Below are 20203 nucleotides of genomic sequence, written 5' to 3' on the forward strand. Positions count from 1 at the left end.
CGAGCCTAACATATTCAGTAAACCATGTTGTAAACAGATGTGCTGTCATCCAGTCTTTGTTGTTCCATTTATAGAACACAGGCAGAGTAGAGTTAGCAGAATTGAGGGCCCTAGGATTTTCAGAAATGGTAAATGAGGGCCACCTGGATGGCTCAGGGGGCCTAAGTGTCCGACTCGTGCTTTTGGCTCAAGTCATGATCTCACAGTTAGTGAGTTCAAGCTTCACACTGGGCTTTGAGTTGACAGCAGAGATTCTGCTCGGGATTCTTGGTCTCCCTCTCTCTCTCAAACATAAATAAATAAACATTTAAAAAAGAGAGAGAGAAATGGTAAACGAGCACTGGCTTCTACTGAAAGTCACCAACTGCCTTAGCTCCTAGAAAGCTAGGCACTGACTTTTCTCTAGCTGGGAAAGTCATAGATGGTATTTTCTTCTAGAAGAAGGCTGTTTTGTCTACACTGAGCATTTTTTTAGTGTAGCCATCTTCATGAATTATCTTAGTGAGATCTTCTGGATAACTTGCTGCAGGATCTGTATCAGCACCTGCTGCTGCACCCGGTACTTTTATGTTACAAAAATGGCTTCTTTCCTTAAACCTCACGAACCAACGTCTGCTGGCTTCAAACTTCTCTTCTGCAGCTTCCTCACCTCCCAGACTTCATAGAAATGAAGGGAGTCTTGCTCTGGATTAGGTTTTGACTTAAGGAAATGTTGTGGCTGAGAACTTTCACCACCAGCAATAAGGTCGTTGTGCTCTCTATTCATTTATGTGTTCAGTGGAGTAGCACTTTTTAAGTTTTATTTTTACTTAATTAATCTCTAGACCCAACATGAAGCTCAAACTCACGACCCTGATACCAAGAGTGGCATGCTCTTCCGACTGAGCCAGCCAGGTACCCCCGGAGTAGCACTTTTAATTTCCTTCAAGAACTCTTCCTCTGCACTCACAACTTGACTGACTGGCACAAGAGATCTAGCTTTTGGCCCGCTAGGCTTTTGACATGCCTTCCTCACCAAGCTTAATCATTTCTAGCTTATGATTTAAAGTGACAGATGTGCAAGCTCTTTCCTTTCATTTGAAGGCTTAGAGGCCATTGTAGGGTTCCTAACTGGCCTAATTTCAATATTGTTGTGTCTCAGGGACTCAGGAGGCCTGAGGAGAGGGATGAGGAGGAACGGCCGGTCAGTGGAGCAGTCACAACACACACATTTAGCAGTTAAGTGCGCCATCTTATATGGGCACAGGTTGTCGCGCCCCAAAACAATCTGAATAGTAACGTCAAAGATCACTGATCACGCATCACCATAATGCATGTAACAAAAAAGTCTGAAACACCGCGAAAATTACCCAAATGTGGAACAGAGACACAAAATAAGCAAACGCTGTTGGAAAAATGGCATCAATAGACTTGTATGACACAGGGATGCCACAAACTTTCAATCCGTAAAAAATGCAGTATCTGCAAAACACAGTAAACTGAAGTGCAATAAAATGAAGGAACGCCTGTTAGGGTTTAAAAAAATGTTTCTGAATGAAATATCATTTCCTTACTGGTAAATAACTAAACGGCATTTTTATTTCCTCACTTCTATGTTGTTAGCTTATTTACATCAATAACTTTTCTGAAAAGGCAGCAAAAATACTGATGTTCAAAAATATCACCTAAGGTTAGGAGATGATGGCATGGACAAGTGGAATCAAACTCAAGATCCTATTCCGACTAGTCCTGTGTTCCACAGGCAAGTAACAATCTCTCTGAGGTAGTTCTATTTCTGAGACAGGAACAGTAATGTACTGCAAGCAGTATTTTGCAGGGTTCTTACGAGGGTTAAAGGACGTGTTCTGATTATGCGTACCACAGTGACCAAGGCACAATAAACAGTAACCACTTCAAGTCAATTCATTAGATTTAAACAAAAGTGAAGAGGAAAGTAACAGAAGCTTTCCTCTGAAACTGATTTTCTCTAAAATAAAAACACCTGCCTCCCCTCCATTTTCAAAAGAGTGCACACTGAAAAGAAGGCATTGGGCAATCCTTTCTGGTTCTTGTCAAGATGTGCTTGCTATTGTGCTTTCGTTTATAATTCTAGTAAGCTTACCTATTCATGATAATTATTAAGTATAAACACGCAATTAATTCCAAATTTACAACTGGATGCATATTTAGGATAGTTTAAGCTTCCTTGGAGGTTATTAGACAGCGCCACCTAGTGCTTCTATTCAGTAGTAGCAGAATAAACTGGAAGTGTGGTTCAGGTCCCAGAAGAATCAAATGCATAATTTGAAAAAACACAGTACATGCCTCTTGGGTCCTAACTCAGGTCCACATCAGAACCATCTGAGTGGGGCATGGACACTCATGTATATTAAAAGAAAAACAATCCCTGTTTGATATACAATTAGAATTGAGAACCACTGATGTGGTGAATGTATCCTCCACTATCACAGAGCCACAGTCAAACTAGTTTACTTTGTTACGTGGAAGCTGGTTTAGACAGCAATACATCATAAAAATCCAGGTTACTGCAGAAAAATGAAATTGGGTACATGGGAAGAAAAAGAGAATCAGCAAAAATGGGAGTATGTACAGGGATATAATATGCATGTGTGTTTATATGGGAACATGTAGAGGGATGTGCTTATTAGAGAATGTGTTTAGCTGTCTATGGCAAGGGAAAACAATCCTTTTGTCTTTATTTTTTGTGTCTGCACGTGAAAGACAATCATTAAACTACAAAGCTGACTTCTTGATGACTGGAGCATCTCTCAGTTTAAAACTTAGGGTTTTAGGGGTGTCTGGGTAGCTCAGGTGGTTAAATGTCCGACTCTTTATTTCAGCCCAGGTCATGATCTCACGTAGAGCCTGCTTAAGATCTTAAGATTCTCTCCCTCTGTCCCTCCTCCACTGGCACGCACTCTCTCTTAAAAGAAAATAAAAAAACTTTTTTTCATGTTTGTTTATTTTTGAGAGTGATAAAGTGCAAGGAGGGGAGGGGCAGAGAGAGAAGAGACAGATCTGAAGCAGGCTCCAGGCTCTGAGCTGTCAGCACAGAGCCCAATGTGGGACTCAAACTCACCAACGGTGAGATCATGACCTGAGCCGACATCGAAAGCTTAACCAACTGAGCTACCCAGGCGCCCCCCCCAAATATTTTAATTACTTTTTTAATGTTTATTTGGGGGGGGGGTAGAGAGAGAGAGGGAGACACAGAATCTGAAGCAGGCTCCAGGCTCTGGGCTGTCAGCACAGAGCCTGACATGGGGCTGGAACCCACAAGCCTTGAGGTCATGATCTGAGCTGAAATCAGAAGCTTAACCAACTAAGCCACCCAGGTGCCCCCCAAAATAAAATCTTTAAATCTTAGGGTTTTACTATTAAGCTCATAATAAACACCAACTATATGTCAAACATTATAAAGGCAATATGTTTGGGTATTCTTTAAACAAAACAGTTATAAATCTATAAAATGTAAAACCTCAACGGCAGTTTAAAAAGATTTTAGTCACTGAAGCTGCTTTTCATAAGAAAGCAGCATATTACCCACTCTTCTAAGAGAAAATTTTATTGTGACATAAAAATTCATTAAAAATTATATTTAGGTACTTCTAATAAAGAACAACTCTTGGGTTACAATATCTCCATGCTATTAATAGTGGCCATGCTAGTTAAATATAATTTAAAACCTGATTTGGTCATGTTCTCAATTTTCTCGTCCCCATTTTTTTTAAATATATTTTTAAAGTTTATTCATTTATTTTTAGAGACAGAGCGAGCAGGGGAGGGACAGAGAGAGGGAGACAGAGAAACCCATGCAGGCTCTGCACCCTCAACAAAGAGCCTGATGTTGGGCTCGAACTCAGGAACCATGAGATCATGATCTGGGCCAAGGGTGGATGCTTAACCGAGCCACCCAGGCACCCCTCTAATTCCCATTTTAACCACTAGGTTTTTGCACTAAGCAAACAACTCAAGTGAGGAACGTGGCAATTTTTTTTATGTACAAATGGATGTGTACATTTTATTAGCACAGAAATAATTCCTCAGAGGTCTGAAGAAACACGTGCAAGGTGAACAAAATATTCTAGAGCCTACAAAATGGGTTTGTAGATCTATTCTCTAAATTTCACAGATAAGTTTCAGAGTCAGACCTAGGCCAACTACAGAAAAGGCATCCAACAAATGGATGTTTCATCCAACCAAACAGTAAACGGAGAATTCAGACTTGCAGCTGGACTGTGAACAGATGTGTGGTGTGGCCTACCAGACACAGTGAGGGACACTGGACATTTGGGCACATCACCACTGCAGGGCTATCTTTGCAAAAAATATACTTTTTTTAAGGTTTATGTATTTTGATAGAGACAGAGAGATAAACAGAGACAGAGACAGAGACAGAACACCAGCAGGGAAGTGGCAGAAGAGAGAAGGAGACAGATAATCCAAAGCAGGCTCTGCACTGGCAGCGTAGAGCCCAATGCAGGGCTCCAACTCGCAAACCATGAGATCATGAGATGAGTTAAAACCAGGTAGACACTTAACTTATTGAGCCACCCAGGTGTCCCAATCTTTGCAAAAAATTCTTGACCTACAATGCTTCCAAAACAGACATTCTATATAATTTTTTCAATGTACAATATGCTCAGTTGAGCCACATGAGAACTATACTTACACTTGTGAGCATGTTATCAAACAAAGGCAGCAATGGATTGAAAAATCTAAACGAAATTCTCAACAGAAAAACACACACACAATACACAGAGCATCTATTGTACGGAATCAGTACTGGAAATATACAGTAACGGGAATATCAAAGGACTGCAAAACAGAAAACTGTGCTCTAAATTTTCCTCTAGCATTAACTAGTTATACATTATTGTGGACAAATTATTAATCCCTTTGGATCTTAACATCCTCATTTGTAAAATGACGGACTATAATATTCTTTGCTTTGTTCTAGCTGTGCCCTTAATGAGAAAAGGGAATACACAACAGCCAGACTAATCCTTTTTTAAATTAAAAAAATAATTTACTTATTTTGGGGAGAGCGCAAGTTGGGGAGGGGCAGACAGAGGGGGACAGAGGATCCGAAGTAGGCTCTGCGTTGACAGGCTGACACCAGTGTGCCCAATGTGGGGCGCAAACTCACAAACCACGAGATCATGACCTGAGCTGAAGTCAGATGCTCAAGCAACTGAGCTACCCAGGTGCCCCTTTAATTTTTTTTTTTTCTGTTTATTTATTTGAGAGAGAGAATGAGAGAGAGAGAGTGGGGGGGGGGGGGGGATAGACAGAATCCAAAGCAGGCTACAGGCTCTGAGCTGTCCGTACAGAGCCCGACGTGGCGCTCAAATTCAGCAATTGTGAGATCATGACCTGAGCCCAAGTTGGATGCTTAACTGACTGAGCCAGCGAGACACCCCTCCCTTGTGTTTCTTAAACACTTCTGGAGGTTGATGAGAAGGGCTCCAAATCTCCAATGGTGTGACCACACACTTAGACTGACATACCATTAGGGTCTTTACAACCCCAGAGTTAAGTGGAAAGCCAGGGTTAATTCTGATTAAATATTCACAATGCACTTAAGGGCCACACATGATGGTCTCCACTAGGGACCTACATACTTCACTAGCAGAGCAGCATGGGGACTTGGGAGTCAGAAGTCTGGGATTTCAGTCTGACTCTATCACTTAATATCTCTGTGTGGCCTCGGGCAGGTCTCCTCATCACTCTGCTTCTCATTTTCCATTATAAAATTTTAATTAACATATAGCATTATTTCTGCAATAGCAAAATATCAATATCCGTACATAACCATACAACCTTAAGTTTAGTTTTTTATTTTTGTTGTGTTTTGAAGAGGTTAAAGCTTTTCCTAACTTGAATTTTTAAATATAGAAACATGATAAACACTTAAACAGTGCAGATATATAGAATAAAATGAAAGTACTACCTAATCCTGCCATCCTCCCACGTCTGTTTCCATCTACCTCCCCCTCTACAAAGATTTTCTATATACCCTTACAGAGTTCTTCCTATACATTTTTAATCAAAGACTTTTATTAAAACATCTGAGTACATGTTGGCATATATAATTTAACCACAGAAGAACATTTTCAAATCAGTATGTATATACCTAGATCTACCTCAATCACTTGGCTACTGTGTACTATTCTTGGTAGACCATAGTTGATTTAACTGTTCCACTTTTTTTTTTTTTTAATGTTTTTGTATTTAGTTTGAAGATCAAGCATGAGTGGGGGAAGGGCAGAGAGAAAGGGAGACACAGAATGCTAAGCAGGCTTCAGGCTCTGAGCTGTCAGCACAGAGCCCGACACGGGCCTTGAGCTCGTGAACTGCCACCATCAGTGGCCAAAGTCGAACACTTAACCAACTAAGCCACCCAGGCACCCCTTAACTGATTCACTTTTGTGAACACTGATTCCCCCTCTAATTTGTCAGTGAGATGAACAATGCCGAAAAATATTCCACAGAGGTTTTTGTGAGGTTCTCTCACAGCTCTGGAACCCAGAAGTCCAAAATCAAGGTGTTGGTAGGGCTGGTTCCTTCTGGAGGCTCTGAGGGAAAGCCCATTCTGGCTCCTCTCTTACCTTCTGGCAGCTCTGGGCAATCCCAGGAGTCCCGCGTACTAACCAGCACTCTAATCTCCGCGTCCGCCCTGGCGCCACCTTCCCCCTGGGTCTTCAATCTCCCTCTTCCTTCTCCTATAAGGACACCACTCACCAATCTGGAGATATTTACCTTAATTACACCTGTGAAGGCCCCTATTCCAACTAAGGTCATATTCTGAGGTTCTGATCGGACATAACTTTTGGGGCCATTAATCAACCCACGACCACACAAAGAATATGGCAGTTGTATAAAAAATTATACTGCTAAAATACCTCTCAAAAGGTTACAATGATTTTCATTTCCACCAAAATGATACTGAAGTGCTCTTTCCCCTGATTTTTGCCAACTTTTAAAACTTCGGGCTAATCTATGTGTTAGATAAAAAAATAATGCAATACTGTTTCTACTGCATCTCCCTGACTTTTCTAGTAAGGTTAATCCTGTATTTACTGTCTTCTTTTGAGAACCTCCTATTCTTAAATTTTGTCATTTTCTACGTGCTGATGTGTCATTTTCTTCTCAATCTTTTAAGAATTCTTCACAGCCTGGATATTAATATTTTATAATACATGTTGCCACAATTTCCAAGCCTGTCACTTATTCACCCTTATCTTTTACTGCATAACATTTAAAAGTATTTATTTAATCAAATTTACCAAGTTATTCTTTTACGGTCCTGGGCTTTTAACATTTTTAGATTTTTAAGCAGGACAAATATAGACGGATGAGTAACGGACAGCACATTCTACTCTGTCTGCAAATAAATGCCTTATGAATGAGAAAATATTTGAGGAGCCAGAGGAGGCTTAAATTAGGTGTTCTAAGATGCAATTTCCAACAAGCAATTCTCAGAACGCCAGCCATTCATTCAACACGACTCAATACAGCTCAATATAATCAACTCTGACACTACTCAGACACAGCATCAGATTCCACAGGCTGAGGGCTCAGTCCTACTGGACTGCAAACCGCCCCGAACCCACCCCCAACTTCGGACATCGTCAGCCCAGTTAGCTGTGCTTCTGATCCACTGGCTATGCACTGGAGGTTCCCACGAGCCCCTCTCCTTAGGTACAATTATTGTGCCAGCTCACAGAACTCAAATGAAACACGTTATTAACAGTAAAAGGATGTAACTCACAAACAGCCAAATGGAAGAGGTGCAGAGGGCAAGGTATGGGGATGGGCCGCAGAGTTTCCCTGCCCTCTGCCCTCTCCAGGAGCACCACCCTCCCAGCATCTCCACGTGTTCAACAACCAGGAAGCTCTCTGAACCCCGTCCTTTTGAGTTTTTATGTAGGCTACGTTTTTTGGACAAGAACTATTAAATTGAAGCTGGCAACTGCTTCAACCTCCCTGGAGGTCAGGGGGTGGGACTGAAAGTGCCAATCCTCTAATCACTGCTGAGAGGCCAGCAGCCCCCATCCTTAGGTGCTTTCCAGAACCTCATTAACATAACACAAGACAACTTTATCCCCCTCCAAAGGCTTAAGAAATGCTAAGGGTTTTGGAAGCGGTGAGAGACGGGCTGTGGATGAAGACAAAACATACACGTCTCATAAATCACAATATCACAATGCTGTAGACCCAACGTGAAAATACAGAGAAGAGGAACAGTAAAGTTGGAGGAGGTATGGGTGATTTAATTAATAGTCCAACAACTCCTGATGCACAGCAATGCCTTAGGCACTGAAAGAGAAGAAATGTAAGACAGACACATTCTCTGCCCTCCAGAAGTTTACAATTTGGACACAAGCAAAAACATTTTAAGCAGTGGTTAAGCAACTACAAATGAAAAAAGAAAATTAGCAAACCAATGAAATCCGTGTAGTTGACAATACGAAGGGAAATAAGAATTCTGATGGGTCTCAGATGGTGAGTACCAATCAGGATTCAAAAAAAATTTTTTAAACCTTTACCAAACTAAATAAACATAAGAAAAGTGCACTATCATAATCAAACAACTCAATCAACTGTGGCAAGTCATCCACATAACCAGCACTCATAAGTCCGCGATGGCACCCTAGAAGCCCCTCCTACTTCGCTCCTACTTTCCCTTCGCATTTCCTCCCTTCACTCCCCAAAAGGTCAGACTGGTTTTGTCTAATTTTGTACTTTGTGTAAAGAGAATAAGACACTAGGTACTTTTTTTCCCCCAAAAAACCTGTGACATTCATCAAAAGTTTTGCATATAGTTAGAGACTGTTCTTTTCCGTTACCATACGGTATTCCATTGTGTGAATATTTTAATACACCACTTATCGATTATACCAGTGATGGGTAGTTTCTGTGGTGCCTACATCTGGACTCTTGTGAAACACTACTATGAACATTCTCATGTGCATCCTGTGGTGAACACATTTTCACTTCTGTGGGCTGTGTACTAGGGAACACAAGCCCCGTGTCAGGGACCACACAGATGTGCAGCGCTATTAAGTACCACCCAACAGTTTCCAAAGGATGGGCACAACCCCTCCAGCACTGTGTGGGAGCTCCAGGTGCGCTGCACTTTCCCGACAACTGCTATTCGCTGCCTCTTCCACGTTAGCCATTCTAGTGAATCTGCAGCAAATGCAATTATTACGAATGATATGAGAGTTCAGATAATAGGAAATCCCTCACAACAGAGCAGACTTTAGAAAGAATACAGGTTTTAATTAAACTAACTGCACACAAAAAAAGAGTTCACTGACTTGCTTAGTCACATACCCAAGGGATAACAAAATGATACATGTAAAGTCCACGTTTAAGAGTGTAAAAGTGGGGCACCTGGGTGGCTCAGTCGGTTAAGTGTCCGACTTCGGCTGAGTTCATGATCTTGCAGTTAGTGAATTCAAGCCCCATGTCGGGCTCTGTGCCGAGCCTGCTTCGGATTCTGTGTCTGCCTCCCTTCTCTACCCCTCCTTGGCTCATGATCTTTCTCAAAATAAACAAATGTTAAAAAAAAAAAAAAAAGAACATAAAAGCAGCAGTCAATTATTCTATGGCCACTGCTCTTCCACTGGGAGAAGAATTAACCAGTTATTTTAACCACTCTCTAAACTGCATTAAAAAAAGAAAAGAATATGGGTATTAATGGGTATTAGGCTGTTGTAAAAAAACTTACAATAAAATGGTAGAAGAAGTACATGTATTTTAAGAGAAGACAATCACGGAGCCAGCAAAGAATGCTCAAGAGTGGGGAGATATGAAGACAAGACAGAAAGTAGAAGACAAGGTGAATAAACGTTCTGGTGACTAAAACCTGTACAAAAGAGTTCTCTCACTAAAATCTTAAGATCCATACTTTTCTATAGTATAGAAGCAATGGCTATTTTATTTCAGGAAAATGAATATCAGTAAATGTTTTCTAAAAATAATATAAAATGTTCAGCAAAAAGGTACAGAACAGCTTTTCTGTGACTCACTCTGTACAATTTCACATGCGCACTATGTGAGATACATCCCCTTAAGAAACTACAGCATAAAATTTAATCAGGACAGGTATTTTCAGTAAACAATAAAACATCAGAATCTATAATAATACTACATCTAATACTTACTTATTTTTATTAAAACAATTTTTTTAAGTTTATTTATTTTGAGAGAGACTGAACATGAGCAGGGGTGAGGTAGAGAGAGAGAGAGAGGTGAGAGAGAATCCCAAGCAGGCTCTGTGCTGTCAGTGTGGAGTCTGAAATGGAGCTCGATCCCACAAACCAGGAGATTATGACCCAAGCCGAAATCGAGTCAGATGCTGAACTGAGCCACCCAGACGTCCCTAATACTTAACTTTAAAGGTTTTTTAAAAAAATCCCAGACTCAAACTAGTAAAAAAACCAAAACAAATTACTTCAATTTTTCAGGTGTCTAGCACCGTGACCTCACGTCAGTCCCTGAGCTCCTAGAGGGTGAGCAGCACATCCTGTAATTTATCACAGCCTCTGTCCACAGGCTCAGCAGGACATTCAATAAATCCTACTCAACTCACCAACATGCTTGAATGTGTAACCACTGACCAGTATAGCATATATGCTGCTTCATGCAGCTGGTGAAAAGTGATCAGGTATTTCCGTAAGACAAACCTAGTTCAAAATGCTTAATCATTTTTAAACAACAATCTGTAAACAGGCACAGATTTTAGAAATTATATAAACACAAGCACTACAAAATTCAAGAACAATAAAGTAGAAAGACATAAACTATGCCTAAGAGCATCTGCTAACAGAGAAAACCTCTTTCTAAACTTTCAGTTTATTATTTCCTTAGAGTTTATCTAGGTTGGGACCTTTGTACACATTTACTCCAACCAATGAAGCACATGGTTAATTTATAAATGTTGACTCTTAAGAGCCAACTGAGTGATGACCATGCTAAAAAAAAAAAAAAAAAAAAAAAAACCAACTGTGTCATTTCCTGGGAGTTTATCTGCTTCTCTTTTCAAGGTTCCAATCTCTAACATTTATAACTTATATCAATGTTAGGTATGAAGAGTGAACAATAGGGTATATAAAACTTGTGTGCATTTAGTTGATCGGGTAATATATAAATTTTGAAAATTAATGTAACTGGTCAGAATTGATCAAGCTTAAGAAGCATCATAAAAAGTACTGCAGTGCTAGTAAGAGGTCTAAGAAACCGTTAAGGAAAGGCTCATGAAACATGAAACGTTAAGAGGGAAAACCACAGGGAGACTGAAATGAAACTTTGTGATGGAAGAGAGTTCACTGAGAAGAAAAAAAGAAATGGCTGGGAATGAAAAACAGAGCAAACGCTACCAAACTAACCAAACATAAACACCACATACAAAGCATCCACAGGCAGTCATCAACGTGGAGGCGCAGAACACAATACGCGGCTATAATTGCCAATCTCTAATCCCAGACAACCGCCAACTGTTCTCTTGAGAGATTAATGATCAGGCTACTTTTTCATTTTTTTTAAGTAATCTCTACCCCCACCGTGGGGCTCAAACTCACGACCCCAAGGATCCAGAGTCGCACGATCCACCTACTGCCAGCCAGGCGCCCCCATGACTAGACCTCTCAAATTCTGTGCTGGAACAGAATAGGAGGGCAGCATTGCAAGCAAAAACATGGCTGAACAAAACGTGGTAAGAGTTTACGAATGAATACTGCGATTTGCTAGTCCAACACACGTTATGCCGAGTACAACTAGCTAGTCATACTAAAAATAAAATGCTAAAAACTCACTCACTGTCTTCTGTGGGAAGGACCTGCAGGGAGTAAATCCACTCTATTATATCATCTTTGTTCACCACATCTAAGGAGTCCAACATATCCAGCCCGGAGAGAGCAAAAAATGCAATTGTCAACCTAAAAGAAAAAAAAAGAAACAAACGTAAAATTCCATCATAACTGTCTAAACACTGAAGTTTTTCTTGTTCAGAAAAATAAAGTCTTTCTAATTTTAAAATTAATTCAAACAGTACTCTCATTTTGCAAAAGCCAAAAAGTCATATTTATTCTTATAATTTAATAATACCAATCAAATCTTTGTTTCATTTGTAAAAAGGAGCGTTTGGGGGTAAAAAACAAAAAACAAAAACAAAAAAAAAACCAAAAAACACAGTCATACACATTTGAAACTCATCAGCAACCTGAAGGCTAATGTAGGTTAAAAAAGGAATTCCCTGCACCCAATTAGTACAAGTCCAAAAGGCTGGAAAACATAGAGAATACCAATTTCCACTTACTTGCCAAGAACAGCTACACTTAGAGTGGGTGCTTAATTCTTAAGGAAGGTTAGAATAAACCCATCTGTATTCAAATTTGTTTACAAATAATGTAACTGGACAAAACTTAAACTGAATTTTGGGAAATAAGGAACACTTTAAAAAATACATATGCATTTCAACTTCATTTTCCCAGAGAGGATTCTTCAATGGAATGAAAAACTGTAAGGCAACACATTCCCTTCCAAGACTGCATACTAAATGAGAAATGTAAACTCTGTGTTTTCATTTAAAACCAGTACTTAAGTGATTACTTTTTACATAAAGAGTTTGTTATATATAATTCTTTTCAGGCTAAGATACATTCTATACTGTTTTCTGAACATGGTTATCTTTTTTTTTTAATTTAAGTAATCTCTACACCCCACATAGGGCTTGAACTCAGCCCTGGGATCAAGAGTTGCATGCTCTATATTGACCGAGCCAGCCAGGCACCCCTGAACATGGTTATCACATTTCTATATTCTAACAGTTCCTATGACTAATACTAAACAATTAATACTTTAAATCATCTGGTCCAAAATCTTACAGCAAAGCCACCAGACACATTCTGCAACCTTTTTTTTTTAATTTTTTTTTTTTTTCAACGTTTATTTATTTTTGGGACAGAGAGAGACAGAGCATGAACGGGGGAGGGGCAGAGAGAGAGGGAGACACAGAATCGGAAACAGGCTCCAGGCTCTGAGCCATCAGCCCAGAGCCCGACGCGGGGCTCGAACTCACGGACCGCGAGATCGTGACCTGGCTGAAGTCGGACGCTTAACCGACTGCGCCACCCAGGCGCCCCTCTGCAACCTTTTCAAAAAAGATTCCAAAAGAGAAATAAGCCCTAATGCCCTTATTGTGTATAACAAATTAACTTCTTTCTCATGCATCTAGAAAAATATTACCAACTTAAGAAAAATGAGAAAACAGTCACTCTTTCTTTAAATTTTTTTTTAACCATGTAATTCTCTCTCTGACCCCTGGTTGAAAAAGGCTAGCATACATTAGATAACAGGAGGAAACACACCAAAGAGTAATTCCAACCAAAGCTTAAGGGCAAAACCTAAAACTGGTAAGATATTGTTACACTTAAGAACAAAGATTTTGGGAAAGTTACATTATTGAGAGACTATTACTGTCTATTAGACAGGGAGCTAGAAAATTTCTCATATCTCAATTTAATTCTAACAAACCACTGAGAGCCACCAGAATTACGCAGGTGATTTATCTGAGCAAGATCAGGATTAAATTAAGGGCGGTGGAACCCCTTTATGTGGGAGGCTACAGTTCAGAGTTCAGATTCTGCTGTCAAATGAGCTAGGTTCAAATCATATGTTGGCTGATTTACAGCCATTCATAACCTGGGCAGGATCTTTTCTGCCTTTTCTAAGTCTGCTTATCTATAAATCCTCATCACACCTCACACAGGTATTCACTACCTGCCCACACGCAAGCACTCACCCAAGGAGGCTATCATTACTGGTATTTTCCCTGATCTGACATGAGTTAGTGACCTCAGAATCTAATCACACTGTTACACTATAGGCCTTATCTCCAGGTCCCTGGTTGGCAACCTTCCTCCCCACAGAGAGCCCTGCCCTTCCCCAAAACAAAATGATACTTTAGATATGGGAAAGACCTCAAGCTAACAGCAGCCAAGTTTGAGAATCACTGTTCATGATAATTATGTCTCATGAGATAAGGTCTGCCTTGTGCAGGATATGTACTCACTTATTGAATTAACTAACAAATGAAAGACCTGTAATATTTCATCTAACCAATCTGGTTATCAAACCCCTGGGAGCACTCTCCCAGGGGTTTTCAGTGTTGGTGTAAATGATCACAGTCAGATACAATGAAATTATCTAATAATCTAGTTTATTAAGGTATTATAGAAAAAAAAAGGAGGACAGAGGTGGAAATGGGGGACAACATGAGGTTGTTGATAACACAGCCTACTAAGGCTGGATAAATCAAAAATATTCCTATTAATGAAAAGTATGTAATAAGAAAACATCTAGGGGCACCTGCATGGCTCAATCGGTTAAGCGTCCAACTCTTGATCTCGACTCAGGTCTTGATCTCAGGGTCATGAGTTCAAGTCCCAAGATGGGCTCCACATTAGGCATGAAGGTTGCTTAAAAAAAAATAAAAGAAAGAAGAAAACAACTAAAAGTCTATAAAAATAAACTGGTATTCTTTTCTAAGTTAAGTACTCTCTTAAATTTTTTAGCTCAAGATCATGAAGTCCAAAGAAGTCAAGTAATTTGCTTCAGATTTCACTGCTAGATAACCAATTAAACTATTTAGGAACACTGAGTCACACGGTGGTATTCTCCTCAGGGGTGTTTCTCAAACCTGCCTGCACATTCAAATCAGCTTAAAAAACAAAACTAGGGGCACCTAGGTGGCTCAGTTAAGCGTCTGGCTCTAGGTTTCAGCTCAGGTCATGATCCATGGCTTTGTGGGTTTGACCCTGCATAGGGCTCTGCGCTGGCAGTGTGGAGCCTGCTTAGGATATTCTCTATCTGCCCCTCCCCTATTCACGCTATCTCCCTCAAGATAAATAAACTTAAAAACAAAACAAAAAACTAAAACACTGATATAACACAGAGAGGTCTAGGCCTTATTCCACGACAATGAAACTGAAATTCCGGGTGGAAAGTGGGGTCTGGGTAACTGGAATTTGGGGGCCAGGGGCACAGGTGTGGGGAACTTCCCAGGTGAGTGTAATATGCAGCCAGGATCAGGAGCCCAGCTCTAGAGCAGTAATCCCCACTGGGGCAATAATGCCCCCAGGGGACACTGTAAAGATATTTTGGGTTGTCATGGGAGGAGGGTACCACTGGCATCTAGCTGGTAAACACCAGGATGCCGCAAAACATCCCTTCTACCAACGCGCAGGACAGTGCCATTCAACAAAATGTCAACAGTGCTGAGGTTAAGTAACCCTGCTCCAAAGTCACGCTGTTCCTCTGTTATCTGATCTGCTTTTCATTTTACTTGCTTCTGAAGATGGATGCGTACACCGAAAATTAGTCAGCTGCTGGTAAACTACTTTAAAATCTTGCACACTTATTTTTTTTTTTAATTTTTTTTTTCAACGTTTATTTATTTTGGGGACAGAGAGAGACAGAGCATGAACGGGGGAGGGGCAGAGAGAGAGGGAGACACAGAATCCGAAACAGGCTCCAGGCTCTGAGCCATCAGCCCAGAGCCTGACGCGGGGCTCGAACTCATGGACCGCGAGATCGTGACCTGGCTGAAGTCGGACGCCTAACCGACTGCGCCACCCAGGCGCCCCTTGCACACTTAATTATTAAGGCTTCAGAGAGTCCAGTATTTTCAACTCCCAGCAGTTGAGACTAAGGTTTATAGGATTAACACAGCCACAGTGAAAAGCTTATGTTGATAAAGAGAGGCACCCAGCAGCGGCTGGCAGAACCAAGAAGTCCACTGGGAGCAATGTCTGGCCTCCCTCTGAGACAGGCTAGGAAGATACTCCTTTCTGACCACACCTGAGTTCTCAAGCAGTCCTACAACTGTGAGATGGAGAGAATAAGCAGCCATAATAAAAAACGATTTGGGGATGTGGGCCTCTGAGAGAACTAAGCGGGGGGGGGGGGGGTCTTAAGGTGCCCCAGTGAGTCCTACTTGGGGTATGTATGGACTGTTGGGCAACCTACCTTGGGCACGTGGCTGGGGTGGGGGGCGGGGGGGAATCATGCCAAGACGTGTGCCTAAAATCAGGCCAGTGTAGGTATTAGAACGTTGTTACTTGGGAGAGCATTTGTGTTCTTTCTTCTTTCCCTAGAATTGAACTCTGAAACTATATGCTGAAAAAGCAAAGTAGGCCAGCTGCACCTTCCTGCCCTTTGTTCCCTCTGAACAATACTTGTGCAAAGGGTATCTTGCATGGATGAAGAAGTAACATTAGTCCCCTCTAAATCAAGCTGCTGCACCAGGGGATCGATTCACAGATGGGAGGCATCAACTGAATGAGATCTCCAAAAGATGCCAAATTTTTGAGGCTTAACAACAAAATTTTCAGGTCTTAAAAAAACAGCCCAAAAAACACCCCATGGATTAAACAGGAAAAAATAAATAAAAACAATCTGAGTGTGGGGGAAAAAAAAAACCAACCACAGTAATACGATTTTCTTGTGCCACTAAATGAGAACGAAGAGTGTACTGTTAGGCTGGAGCAGATTACGTGACCATTTGGGAATATACTGGAAAAACTGATTTATGGGCATTGACTAGATTCCTAAACTTTGGATCACCTAGTCTGCCCCCTTTCTAATACAGTCTCTTTCCTGGCATCTCCAAGTGTCTTTAACAAGTGACTGCATTCCTGCCTAGATCTCAGGTGGGGCTATAACTAAATCATACTGCAAAGAGTTCTAAAATTATAAACAAGCAGCTATATTTAGAAATAGGAACACAGTTGCTTGATAAAATTGCTAACGGTGGAAATGAGAGCCTTAGAGAACACGTGAAAATTAATCATAAAGTTAAATACACAGCACACAGAGGTCCCAATAAATACTCTGGAATGACCTACTGCAACACTGCAGAAATGCCACAATTTTAAGCCTTACTCTTGATCTGTAATATTCTTAAATAGCTGGCCCGACTGGTAAATATTTTTAAGTATAACCGCTCATCTCTGGAATTATTTTACATGCAAAATAATTTTTCAAGAAGAAATGTTTACTAAACATCTACTACATGCTGGATTTGATGACAAAAACAAATAAAACAAGCCTCCTAACCTGAAGCAGGTTAAATTATGAGGGGAAACAACTCAGTACCTATAGGAAAAGTGCTGTCACAGAAATCATCTTCTTCCTCTCTAAACCTGCTCCTTTGGCCTCATGCTCCCGAGACCAGATGGCAGTTCCAGTCCCAGAATCCTGGAACCCCTTTTTCCTCCACCCCTCCTTTCTATCCCTCCTTCCACTGCCCCAGCATCTGGCCTCCGGACTACTGCGACAGCTAACTGGTCTTTCTGGCTCTGATCCTGTCCCACTGACTACAACAACCAATTTCAAATTCAACAACCACTCTAAAACGCATATCTAATCAGGAAAATGCACTGCTTGCGACTTCACATCACTTATGTGGCACCAAATTCAGCTTTCCTGACCTGGCACACAAAGCCCTCTGTGATCTGGCCCCTGTCTACCCCCCAGGCTAAATTCCTACCACACCTGCCTTACACTATTAGACAAATGATGGAAGTTTCTCTGCTCAACACTTACTTATCCGCCTTTATTGTCCACTTGCCTATAACGGATCCCAGACTTCCCCCAAACTGAATATTTATTTAGCTCCAGGGTTACTTCTTCCAAGAAGCCATCTCTGAGATGTGTGTCTCTTCAGGTTGGGCTAAGGGGCTTCCGTAACACCCTGAAAATACCACAATCACTGGCAACCAAACTCAAGTGCGGTGAGGCTATCAGCAAGATCAGCATCATCTGGGATCTTGTCAGAACACAGTAACTTAGACCCTTCCCACACCTCCGCAATCAGAATCTGCATTTTAACAAGATCCCCAGGTGATCTATATGCACAAAAGGGTTGGGAGGCACTGTTACAAGAATCCGTTTGTAGATCTGTTTCCCCTATCAAGTGAACAGTCTCCAACTTTAGCGTGCAGGGATGCTTGTCGTAATGCACACTCTCGGGCCCACACAGAGTTCCATGCAGAACTGGGGAGGGGCCCAGGTATGTGTATTTTTATAAGCATTTTATTTTATTTTTTTTAATTTTTATTTAAAAAAATTTTTTTATAATGTTTTTATTTATTTTTGCGACAGAGAGAGACAGAGCATGAGCAGGGGAGGGGCAGAGAGAGAGGGAGACACAGAATCGGAAGCAGGCTCCAGGCTTTGAGCTGTCAGCACAGAGCCCGACGCGGGGCTCGAACCCACAGACTGTGAGATCATGACCTGAGCCGAAGTCAGACGCTAAACCGACTGAGCCACCCAGGCGCCCCTATAAGCAGAGCCTCCTGCCACGGTCATCACACTGAGAGATACACTGCTGGACTGTGATTTATTTCAGATAAGGGAGGGAAGGAGAGGGCAGAGTGGTTGCTACATGGTAGTCAGCTACATCACAGGCTACGTAGGGGAATATGGAAGGACCCGTGAACAGAAAGACTAGGTTGATTGTGGGGTCTTCTAAAATAAAAACCAAATGACTAAACCCTTCCTGGAGAGCAGCTGGGTCCATAAAAACAACATACACAAAAAACGGTCAGTATTTAGTCCTTTGATTAAAAAAAACAAAACAAAACAAACCTACCCTACCCTAACTTCCGTTAGCCAAATACAATTGGCAACAGCAACTCCCAACCAAACAACTTTCTAAACCACTTACAAAAAAGAAACCTGTTAATGCACAAAGCTCACCATCCAAGGTTAAATATTCAGCTGAGTTAACTAATAACTACCACCTTTCAGAAATTCGTATGAAAAAAAGCCACAGGTAAAACTACAAATACTTTATTTTCATAAAGGCACAGCTATTAGAAAAATTAAAATGTAGTCCTATTTCTAAGACTAAAAGAAACGGGGAAATGAAGGAATTTTGCCAAAACGGTGGGTCAGAAAATAAGTGTCTAAATGTCTAGCCTGTTTGGAGCCTTCCAAAGAGTCCCGTTTCATACCTATCAGTAAGAAGGAACACAGGACCACCACAAGCACTGGTTTCGGACTGTATGCCTGTACCCAGACACACAGCAGGCACTCAATAATTGTTTGTACAATAGCAATACTGAGTAAGAATTGTGACCTAGCCAACACATTGTTTTACCTGAAAACTCTGGTACCAGTAGAAATTTTGTGACCAGTCACCTTTGCTTAAGAGGTCAGAGACCCTTCACAAGCATCTTCAAGTCAATCATGAATCACACACATCTACCATAGAACTTAATGCTAAACCAGGAGTGTGAATCAGCAAAGAGAAAAACTGAAAAACTGTTAAAAAATCAATACAAAAACTTCTACATACAGATGATCTTCAATGTGGCTACTAAGTGTGCTGTAACAAAACAAGAAATGATACTCTACTCAAATGATAAACATTAGACATATTAACTAATGCGCCAGGACGTTATACATGATTATCTAATATATGATGCCTGATGTAGATTTTAAGATTGTATTAAAGTTTAATCAGTATCAGTTTAATCAGTTTTTGCAGCTTTACTTATTCTATGAGCACCATTACACAGTTTACCAACATGCACTAGTATATATATATGGTTTGTCCATGCTGGAATTTTAAATAGAGCAATTAAACACTGGCATTTAGAAAATGCAACCACAGACCTAAAATGATAGCTACAACTTTAACAGTCACAATAGAGGTTTTTTATCCAAATGCTTCAAATTCACATAATTTTTTTTTTGTTTTACTTTTTTAATATTTGTTTATTTTTGAGACACAGAGCGGTACTGGGGGAGGGGCAGAGAGAGGAGACACAGAATCAGAAGCAGGCTCCAGGCTCTCGACTGTCAGCATAGAGCCCAACGTGGTGTTTGAACCCATGAATCGTGAGATTATGACCTGAACCTAAGTCGGACACTTAACGGACTGAGCCAGGCAGGCGACCCCCAATTTCACGTAAAATTAATCCCCCTAAAATGTGATTTATTAATATCATTTGTTTCATCCCATATCATTCAGTCAATGGAGTCAGTTTTGAAAACCTTAATTTAGGTCTAGGGATGTGCTCTGCTAGCCAATCAACACCTATGTATGGATAAAGGAATATATGTAACGCTTCACTCTAGCAAGAATGTATGTGTTCGTCCTTCAGGGCTCATCTCACACAACTCA

General features: G+C 40.8%; 1 protein-coding gene across 1 annotated transcript in view; it reads right to left on the minus strand.

Annotated features, from left to right (window-relative positions):
* The window catches only part of PGGT1B (protein geranylgeranyltransferase type I subunit beta), a 64631-nt gene that overhangs the window by 43340 nt on the left and 1088 nt on the right, over window positions 1-20203 (minus strand). Inside the window, exon 2 of the mRNA XM_045486080.1 lies at window positions 11830-11948. Coding sequence (XP_045342036.1) covers window positions 11830-11948 — 119 coding nt within the window. The remainder of the gene's footprint in view (window positions 1-11829; window positions 11949-20203) is intronic.

Source organism: Leopardus geoffroyi, chromosome A1 (genome assembly GCF_018350155.1).
Source record: "Leopardus geoffroyi isolate Oge1 chromosome A1, O.geoffroyi_Oge1_pat1.0, whole genome shotgun sequence".
NCBI lineage: Eukaryota > Metazoa > Chordata > Mammalia > Carnivora > Felidae > Leopardus > Leopardus geoffroyi.